The 10231-nt window shown below is 44.7% G+C and overlaps 1 protein-coding gene across 3 annotated transcripts; it reads left to right on the forward strand.

Moving 5' to 3' along the window:
- The first annotated feature begins 1774 nt into the window (after positions 1-1774).
- Positions 1775-7981, forward strand: LOC118417920 (iroquois-class homeodomain protein IRX-4-like). Of its 3 annotated transcripts, none has more exons than XM_035823684.1 (7): positions 1776-2429; positions 2627-2857; positions 3193-3296; positions 3587-3918; positions 4153-4764; positions 5612-5702; positions 6826-7981. In XM_035823684.1, the coding sequence occupies exons 1-6, from the start codon at positions 2385-2387 to the stop codon at positions 5695-5697; spliced, it is 1410 nt and encodes a 469-aa protein (XP_035679577.1). In that variant the 5' UTR covers positions 1776-2384; the 3' UTR covers positions 5698-5702; positions 6826-7981. The 3 variants fall into 3 exon arrangements, with proteins under 3 accessions (XP_035679578.1, XP_035679577.1, XP_035679576.1); XM_035823683.1 differs by having other exon boundaries at positions 1777-2429; positions 5612-5693; XM_035823685.1 differs by lacking the exon at positions 5612-5702 and having other exon boundaries at positions 1775-2429.
- The last annotated feature ends 2250 nt before the right edge of the window (positions 7982-10231 follow it).

Below are 10231 nucleotides of genomic sequence, written 5' to 3' on the forward strand. Positions count from 1 at the left end.
GTTCAGACCAAGGTGAATTTAACTGAACGGCCTTTTTGTGTACAGGATTTTTTTTTCGCGCTGAAAAATAACTCAGTCCGCCGCATATAAGGGGCTGTCCCTAGTGCTGAAACCTTGGTGCATGATTACTCAGGAGAACTACTAATCTTTTGTTTGTTTGTTTGTTTGTTTGTTTGTCCGTCTCAGCTATAAGATCGCAAAAAGACGTCGGTTTATTGTATTGTGCGTTGACCAGTCAAGTTCAAACTTTGTTCAGTTCCCTTGTTTTTTTTTCCTTATATACCTCGATTTATTCCTCCCTTTCTTTTTCTTTTTTTTGTAGTTTTAATGATCGCGTTTTAGACATGAATCACTGGTTGGCTTGTCATTACGAAATATTATCAAGGGCTCGATATTTCTCCCACCGCTGAATGAAACATGACAGTACAATATAATACACGAATCAATAAAGCGACCTGTGGTGTCAGGTACTCATGATCACATGTATGACATGTCCTATAATATGTGTCTGCATGTGATATTGTCGATATGTCAGCGTACAGGCGTACAGCTGGGATGTACTGCCTTGTCTGCCTACCACGGCCAGGGATGGAATTTTACATGCAGAAGCCATGTCCTTCCTAATCGCTAGAGGCGCTGCTGATTGAATGAACTTGTATCTCTCCGTCCCTGCGTTGCCAGGTGAACCATGTGGTTTAGAGTAAAACATTTTAAGCTTTAGATCAAGACATAGGTATTACTATTATTTTACCTGAGGAACATTACTCAAGTTGTATTCTACATGTATTCATAAGACCGCAAGTTGTGAATTTGAAACGTTCGAAACTGTCTCTGTATCCATTCACGCTTCAAATAAGACATGGTGTTAACCAAACCAAATGTGTTAGCCAAACCCCAGTACTAGTATATCTACCAGACAACTAGTAACGACCCGATGATTGGCATGTTTTAGATATGCGCGCCCCCAAGCGGCGGAAAGGCGCCAGGCCTCCCTCCTGGAGACCAGCCCATAAGCTCATCAATACTACCGACAGCCAGACAATGGGGGAAACAGGATAAATAAAAACTCCCAATCCCCTAGGACATGGCAGAAAAAAGGCTCTCATCTCCCTACAGGTTGGGCCTGCCGATTGATCAAAGCTGTCATCATCTGAATAGACACTACTTAGCAACAACAAAGGGTGATAATTACATTTAAAGACTGCAGCATTTCAAGTCGAAGGGGATGGTTTTGTTTGTCCTAATTTGTATGAATTGCGGGAGGCGTGACAGACGAAACCTTATTAGTTCGCAAGTGGGTGATAATGACTTGAACTGTACTGCAGTCAAACCATGATATTCCTTTCGGCAACCATTGCGAGACCATTTTTACGGTTACATGAATATATTTCCAGAAACGTTTCTAAACTTTGATCAGCTCACATTCCATATGCTTTAGCTATATACACATAAGTACCTCTCACGGGGGATTGTACATAATGAGGCATTAAGCGTTAGTACTTGAACTGAATTTGGCAACAAACCGTTGCTTTAAGACTGTCCCATGATTTATGTTTTTATATCTTAAATAAGACAAAAAAGCGGTCAGTGAATAGGTAGAAATTTGGACGTGCCTGCGTTTTGGCAGGGAAGCTGTTTTCTTGGTTGGGAACAACCACCTTGTTAGCAGTGACATCGTGCGACACACTGGAATATTGCATCACCTTTCATTACCGTTCTGTATCGAACTTGAGGTCGGTCGGCCACTTGAAAATCTGAACTTTACAGGTATTACAGGTATAGAGTTTGGCTGAAAACCAATTTTAGCAGTGGTGAAGGGATGTTGTAACGATCTGGGCAACTTTTCTTCATTGAATCAACATTGGACGCGTTGTGTGTTTTATTGAGAGCGGGAGGTGATGGTAGCGAGTTGTCATGTCAGGCGTGTGTGTGGGTCCGTGACAGGTAATGTTGCTTCACAGAACACAGGACGTAAACTGACTATAGCCTCAGTAGTGGCTGACTGTCGGACGCGCAGACTGGGAGACGTCACGGTCTCCCCAGCACCATCTCCTTGTCCCCTCTCTCCCCTACCCCCAGGACCTGGACGCCCGTGGGTGGTGAGTGGTGAGGAGCACCGACAGCGATCGTTTACATTGTAAATCAACACCGGCGCGCTGCGCGTATTTTGCAGCCTTCTCGGGTTGATAGGCATCAGTTCAACTTATCTCGCCGTGAGGTGTGGATCGTGTACCGACACCCCGGCTACCGTGTCTAGCTACCACCACACCAAGTTTTCTGTTTTAAAGGGACATTTGGGCAGTGTTCTGTTATGGGAGTTTAAGACTAAATATTGAGACAATAGCCTGTGTTACGTGTAGAGGATTGTGTGGAAGCCTGTCGGGATGTCCTACCCACACTTTGGATACTCTTTACCGTCGTCTTCTCAGGTAAGTTGGACTTAAGCCCAAGTGATGTGGCGATGGAGTTTAACCTTCGTCCACTTTCCTAGGCTTGCCCATCGACCCCTGCAACTCGTACCTATAAGACCACCTCCTCATTTCGATTTTTTGCTGCTCATTTGCATCGCCTGACCCGAGGAAGCCGGGCCCGACTCACTCTTTGTTGTGTTCTCTCTCCACGGCAGTTGCTCATGTCCAGCCACGCCGCGTCGTGCTGCGAGGCCGGGCGGCCCATCATGTCGGACCCGCACACCGGCCAGGCCGTGTGCTCCTGTCAGTACGAGGGCAGGGTGGCCGGGCTGGTGCCGCCACGGGTCGGTGAGATGTCCCTCAGCAGCGTGTACGGCTCGCCGTACGCCGGCCAGGGCTACATCGCCTCCTTCGGTGCCGACCCGTCGGCCTTCTATTCCCCGTTGGTGAGTACGCATTATGGCCCCCGGCCTGTCACCTGTCACTAATGGCTTCCGTACGTAAATTCCAACCTTTATGTACACTTTATGTAGCCACTTAAATATACGTGATTTTCGGCCAGAAGCTGGTGATAGACATACACAGCACTGCTTTTAAAAGAAGATCGCTTCAGCATAGTTGGCATCTCCCAGTTCTGCTATTGAAAATCTGTATTCAATTCCTCAATCTACGCTTTAGATAGTTTTTTAAATGTAAGAAATAACAGAATCAAATATCCTGAACAGAAAGTTATGTCTGCCTTTTAATTGACCATATCCTTTTATTGGGATTTCCTTTCTAGGCGAACCCGTACGACCCGTCGGCAGGTCTACAGCAGCCCACCGCCTACTACCCGTACGACCCCGCCACGCTAGCCGCCGGCGCACAGTACCATCCTTACGGCGGGTACGAGCACTTCTCATAACTTCATATTCCCTAAAAACCTTGCTGTAACAGTCTAACTTCATACAATAAACATTAGACGCTGTGTAGCTGTATATCCTACAGTGCGTCTAGTTTCATCTCTGTGTAGGGAAATATCATACAGGTGGTTGGAACTGGCTGTAGGGGAAAGGTGACGTTCAACCAAGCGTGTGTTGTGTTCTGTGTAATTACATGTTTGTTTGCCTTTTTAGTTTATTAGTTTTCCGTGTTCTGTATACTGTATTCAAGTATGCGTCTTCCTTATCTTTTAGTTATGGTCCGATGGATGGAACGCCTCGGAAAAACGCCACCAGAGACGCCACCAGCACTCTCAAAGCCTGGCTGAATGAGCACAAGAAAAACCCGTACCCCACCAAGGGAGAGAAGATCATGCTCGCCATCATCACCAAAATGACTCTAACTCAGGTGTCCACATGGTTCGCGAACGCCAGGAGGAGACTCAAGAAGGAAAACAAAATGACCTGGTCGCCAAGGAATAAGAGTGGAGACGAGAGGAGGGAAGACGGGAGCGACAGTGAGAACGAGAATGACGATGAAGATGGGAGAGAAGGCGGAGAAGACAAAAACCAGGAGGATGATAGAGGTAAGACTTCGTATCAAATATAAACACATTTATATACATAAAGATCCCCTGTACAAACGGGTCGATCTCGACTGGATTAGGAAGATTGCGATTTACGTGACCTAGCTTTTAGTATGGGTTTCACCTAATCCTGTGGCGCTGTAAATATTTTAGGTGATCCTGATCCCTCCAACATTTACTCCGTTTGACTGAGCTCTACTCATACATCTTCCCGCTTCTTGTCATCTGTTACAGGACTGGAGGGAGACAGAGACAATCAGGAGTTGGATGTGGGAAATCCTTGTGAGGAAAACCGACAGGAAGACAACGCCAGCGGTTCGGTATCGGACTATCGGCCGCCGCCTCAGTCCTCCAGCCCCGCTGATTCCCTGGGATCTATTAGTGCTGCACCGAGACCGGCCAGTCCCGAGCCCAGTCCCGCTGCGAACTCTGTACCGGTCCCGCCGATTCCTTCCGAAAACAAGCCAAAGATCTGGTCCTTAGCCGACACGGCGACCAGCAGTAGTCCGGGGTTGAGATCGGAGCCCCCACGGTCCCTTCCTACCGGTGCTATCCCGACCATACCTGGACAATTCCCCGGACACCGACCCTTTGACTCTGTAGCTAACCTCCGCCACTGGGTGAACGGTTTTTCCCAACCCATTCGGACTCACGCCATGTCTTCCTCGCAGCCTGGAGCCGCTACCTCCGTGTTTAGCTCGGGACAGTTACCCACAGGCGTATCCTTAGCGGGACTTCCCGTCAGGACTCTCTCGGCCACGGCACCGACAGGAGTACATGCCTTCCTCGGGAGAGAGCACGCCTTCCCCGGAGTAGCCAGGACACACTCCCCCGCTACAAACGAAGGTGGGTCATATGCAACAATTTCAACAGCAACATTATGCTTTGTATCATGTTAATTTAGCCATTCTTACACATTATCTTTTATGTATGATTTTATGCGATTTCAGTTGATCAATTTTAAGATTTCGATTTTTCCGCAATATGACCCTTAACTGTGACTAAGTTGTAGCGGACAGTCCATACTGCAGGCGAATAGAAAAAAAAAAGAACAAACACATCAAAGCTTTAACATTGCTATCAAGTGTTACATTCGTTATCGACATGGATATCTTTGTTTTTGCACAAAAATAAGAATCCGGGTTACCATCACATATAATAGCGTCTGTAAATAATGGTCTGTTTTTGTTACTACTCATATTGTATCACCCTCACTATTCATTGTGCCGCTGCCGATCTTGTTTGTTTTCATAATTAAGACGATAAATGCATCAACAACAATATGTTACCGGGTGAATGAATGGCGAAAATTATTCCCTTTTCAACATGGGGTGAAAAGGTAGAACTAAACGGTTCATATGTGAATTCGTGCCCCGGTAATAATGCCCAATAAAAGAGCATACAACTGATATATAAAAAGGTTATAGGGTCACTGTAAGTGTAACATTAAAGCGTCACTTTTCTTAACTTCCAACAATGTGCAGGCAAATTTGACACGCAAACTCCCTATAGAAAATAGGCGTAGTAATAAACCGTGACAACAACAATGATACATCAAATTACTACATTTTTATCATCACCAGTTAAGCTTCCAAACGCACCCGGCCTGACAGAACTGTTTTTCAGATTATGAAAATACGAATGTTTCCATAGTAGTCTTATTGTATCTTTATTTTTTATTGCGTTTGTGCAGTGTCAAATCCAACAAACGCTAGATACAGAGAAGGGCCCTACAGCGAGGGCCATCCAACCGCGTTCAAACCGGTACAAAAGAGGTAAGCGAGGTAAATTGAATTTCATTATCTTCTCTCAATACCAGTTGTCGTCCCTGCTATGAGTTACCTCTTCAACTCTGTCTCTCCTGGATTTTTCTCTCGTAAATTTTCGGCTTTTAAAGTCCTGCTTTTCATTCCGTATCATTGCTGATTTTGCGTTGCATGGAAATGCATTAGACACAGTAGCTCCTTTATAAACAGTTGGTGTATGGAATAAAAGCCAGGCGAATTTATAAACCTAGAGTCGGAATAAAAAGTCAAAAGCCCCTTTTAGAAAAGAAACCATAGTGCGGAATATAGACGTGTCCATGATTGAATATAAATGTAGTTAGGTGAATGAAGAAAGACATTTGAATAATTGTAATGTTAATTGCGAAAAGTGAATATTCTACTTAAGGTTACAGTCTTAGGGTTCACTTGGAAATGTCCGATGGGAGTCCTAAGGTGACTTCTCAAAACCATTCAAGCCACCTTCGAATTTACAAATCATCTCAGAAGAACGATAAGACGTTATAAATCAGGAGAAGCGACTGTTTCTCGTCTGGGGTGTTGGCGCTAAGCGCGGGGTTACAGGGCCCGGCCCCGGCTCGCTGATGTGCTTGCTTACATTTACTTACGCGCCTAATTGATTTATAATCACACGTCATCAATAATGATTGTTTGAGTTATGACATCCGGGACAGAGTGGTGCGCGTGGATTGACGTGGTACTCTTCGGTAGTAAGGACTGAAATACGCGGATATTGTGTAGTGAGAAAGGTTTCCTTTCGTACATAGCTGTTTCTTATTGCTTTCTACTTATTATTTTCCATTTTTCTGCTTTTCTTTTGCTCTTGGCATCTTCATACAATTTACAGCGAAATAGAACAAGACACAAGGGTCGAAATATTTTCTATACAGTATTTCTCCATAACATGTCACACAGATCTACAAACGATATTTAGGTATGAATAAAAAGGAACACTTAAAGACTAGGACTCAACTGAATCAAACGAGTCATGAGGCAATTGATATATCTTTGAAATTACACAGTTGTGACTGTGATACACATTTATGAGATTTCCATATATCTGTTGTGTTGACAGCACATTTCATGTTTATTTATTTCTATTTTTGTTTTCGTCCCATCTCAGGAGTAATGCTCCAGAGGAACAGTCCCAGCCCCGGGAGTTTGACGCCGCCGTAGCTCTCACCAATCTGTCTTCAAGATAGCGCCCGTGGGGTTCGAACCCGTGTCCTCAAGTACCGCGCCCTCGTCCTGTCTTCAATCGGCTTCTGGGATATGGGAAGGGGAGATAAGTCGTTTTTACAACGCCTTCAAACAATGACATTTTGTCAGAGTATCGTCGTATCATAGATTAACTATACATCTGCTTCCATGTGTATCTGTAACATCTATTTTGCCAAGCATTAAGTAAGGCTTTTTGGACAATAACTGCGTGTTACTGTGGCTGAAACAGTTGCCGTCAAATAGAAATGCAATTTTATTGTCTCATAACTCTCATTAGACATTTTGACATCCGATAATGTCTTTCCTTTAACTTAAGACACGGCCAAAATACAAATCATTCCATTTAATATCTCCCCGTGTAGATGGTACAGTATTTAAACGATATGTGAGGATTTCATTGACTGCGAAAATTAGTATTGCGAATTGTTACGCAAATAGTAGAAATGCTGCTAAACTTGAGAGCGCAATAGTCCGGACAGCGTACATACGTACAAGTCGTGAATTCACATCCTGAGGGCGATTACATCTGTGTTTTGTAAGGGCTGAAAATGACCGTTCCCAGAAATTGAAGCCAGATTTCTGCCAAAGACTTATGTCTGAATATGCTGCACTTTGTATATTTTCTATGAGAGAACCACCTGTACATAATTTCGCGCCATAGTTTGTGAATGTCGGTTCTTACTGAACCGGTACTGAAGTGAGTAGACTTGTCTTCTCACTTTATCCGGTCGATGTTATGTGTGTATTTGTTGTTTGAGAAGCACAAGTGTGTAAGATTTAGAAAGAGAAAAAGAGGAATACTCTGATTTTCTTTAACTACGATTTTTATAGTAATTCTAGAAGCCTGTTGTTGGGTGGCTTGCCCGAAAGCAGACGACCCTGTGTTTTTAGCAACGACAGTGTTACACGGATGAGATTGTTTGCTAACGGTTGGACCACAGGGGATAACATGTTGTGTTGTGTCGTCCTAACATCTCCTGTAAACTCACCACTTTCCCTCGACAGGGTTTTAGAACAAAAAAACAACCTCCTACAAATAAATCCATTTTTGAGAAGAAGTAGTGAGTGAGTGTGTTTTTTGTTGTGCGGTGTTGCGGGGAAGGTTTTGTGTAGTGTAGGTCTAGTCAGGTGCGTGTCAGATAATCTACTGGCACAATAGGCGGTGGAAAACTCTATACGCTGTAGACTTCCCGCTTGGAACTGTGGCTGTACTGTATTTCCGTTGGCTTGTGGCTCAGCATTGTATTCTTCTGCAGCAGAAAAGTATCATTTTGGGGTTAATGTAACCCTGTTGGTGTGGCGTTACCGCGCCCTCCCAGACTAACACAGACACAGACCCGAAATTACGGAGAACATGATCTGTGATCTGCAGTTTTGATAACCTGATTTAGTGTTTCTACCAGTATTATCATGCCGGGGGTAATATGGTTAGATCTGATATTGTGTGGCGGTGCGCTCGGCACTTGCCTAACTGTGTGCTTCCACCTGCAAGTGTCGGGTCGGGTTACCGGTAACACTTGCTCCACGCCGCCTCACAGAAAGACAAATGTACAGGCATCTTGCCCCTGGACAAGGGGGTTGGAAGGGGCATGTACATTTGGGAGATTCGTTATTGACGAGGAAAACATCGTCTTGGGGGATGACAGAATTAGGCTACTGCCCCTTCCATGTCCACAAAACGCCTGGCCGATGGTGGCGGTATTGTTTGGGGGAAGTAGACATGTGTTTACTACGGCAACAATGTCTTTTCACGCCGTGTTTCGGGTCCGATGCGCCCCAAACGATCTCCGCTTGAGTCACCCACGCACGTATAACGGTGGGGATTTTCACGTGGCTTTGTTAATTCACTAAACCAAGTTTGAATAACATATACAATATGCACTTATCGCGATTATCACCCATGGAAACATTCTCCAAAGGGTTAGTACACGCTAACACGTTTTCTATAATCGATACACAGTTGAAACTGGCGTGTAGCAAAATCATGTTGAACTTAACGTAATATTCGTATTTCTCAGCCCCAACCAAGAAACTCACTCCGCACAACGCAATTTTGTTTTCGGTAGAAACGCAATGAACGTTCGCCCATGGGACCATGGCGTCCGGCGCTTCTGGCAATTTCCACATGCCGCAATCATAACTTACCTTTCTAAAGTGTGCTTCGAAATAACGTAAATGAAAATTAATTTTACGTCGATACTTTACACACGATTCTCTAAAATCTAACCAATGATTTTACAAGTTTGTTACGTTTTGTGTGAGGTTGATTTTTTCGGACGTGGCCATGATTATCGGGCTGTGTCGGGAGAACCCCTACCTTGCCATTGGGGACGCAATCAGCCGCACGCCGCATGATTTGGCGGTTGAACCGCGGCCTTGCCATTGACAACCTTGATGAGAACGACCTCTGGTCTCCTGCAGTCTCTTATTTAGATATTGGAGCACTGAATAACCTCGCAACAAAGCAACTGGGACCTGGCCACGTGGGAAAATAAAGCGATTTGACTTTCCATATTCAGTCGACCGGGAAAACGGCGTACGTTTGATGAAGTTATCGAGCGGAGGCCGGTCTAAGCATATGTGTTTCGAGGCGGGAAAGTGGCGGGGCGATTTCTGCAAGCATTATGCACGGACGTTTTCCCCTATATAATGACTACAGTGCTTTCACGAATTGATCTTGAATCGAATTAGCGGTAAAGTCGATAATTCCCACGAGAACCTTTTATGTTCTTCCCGTACTAAATTATAGCCAGCTAACATGAGAGTACGTTTATTGAAGTGTGTGTAGTTTGCAGGCAGACACAAACTGTACAAGTTGAGTACGACTGAGCGGGACCGCACTAAATTTGTATGCCGCTGGTGATCGCATATTTATAAACTTTGTGCCGACCTACGATTGCTGGAGCCGTGCACTGGGATACCAAACTAGAGCTGCAAATCATATCATTATCTGTCTGGTTGTGTTTAGTTTTATTGGCGGTCCTACACGTCAGGTCCAACCGACAATTCCAGCCTATTGTAGGCGGTGCGCCCGGCTCTCTGGCCGGCATTATTACGTACATTGATCCCGCGACCTTTTGGTGGCTGCGATAAAAGGCCATTTTCTGCCTGTCGTTACCGTTCGGAGATTGCCTGAAAGACCGCCATTCCACAATATCACAATTAATGGCCGCGCATATAGGTGCTTTATCCGCGCATGCAGAAGCAAGTTTAAGTTCTGCGTTTGTCTGGGTCGCGTCATTTAAAGAAAATGATTTATCCATTTGCTTTATTCGAATTCTACTATGAGTTATGATCCGCTGATTTCT

Source organism: Branchiostoma floridae, chromosome 6 (assembly GCF_000003815.2).
Source record: "Branchiostoma floridae strain S238N-H82 chromosome 6, Bfl_VNyyK, whole genome shotgun sequence".
Lineage (NCBI taxonomy): Eukaryota > Metazoa > Chordata > Leptocardii > Amphioxiformes > Branchiostomatidae > Branchiostoma > Branchiostoma floridae.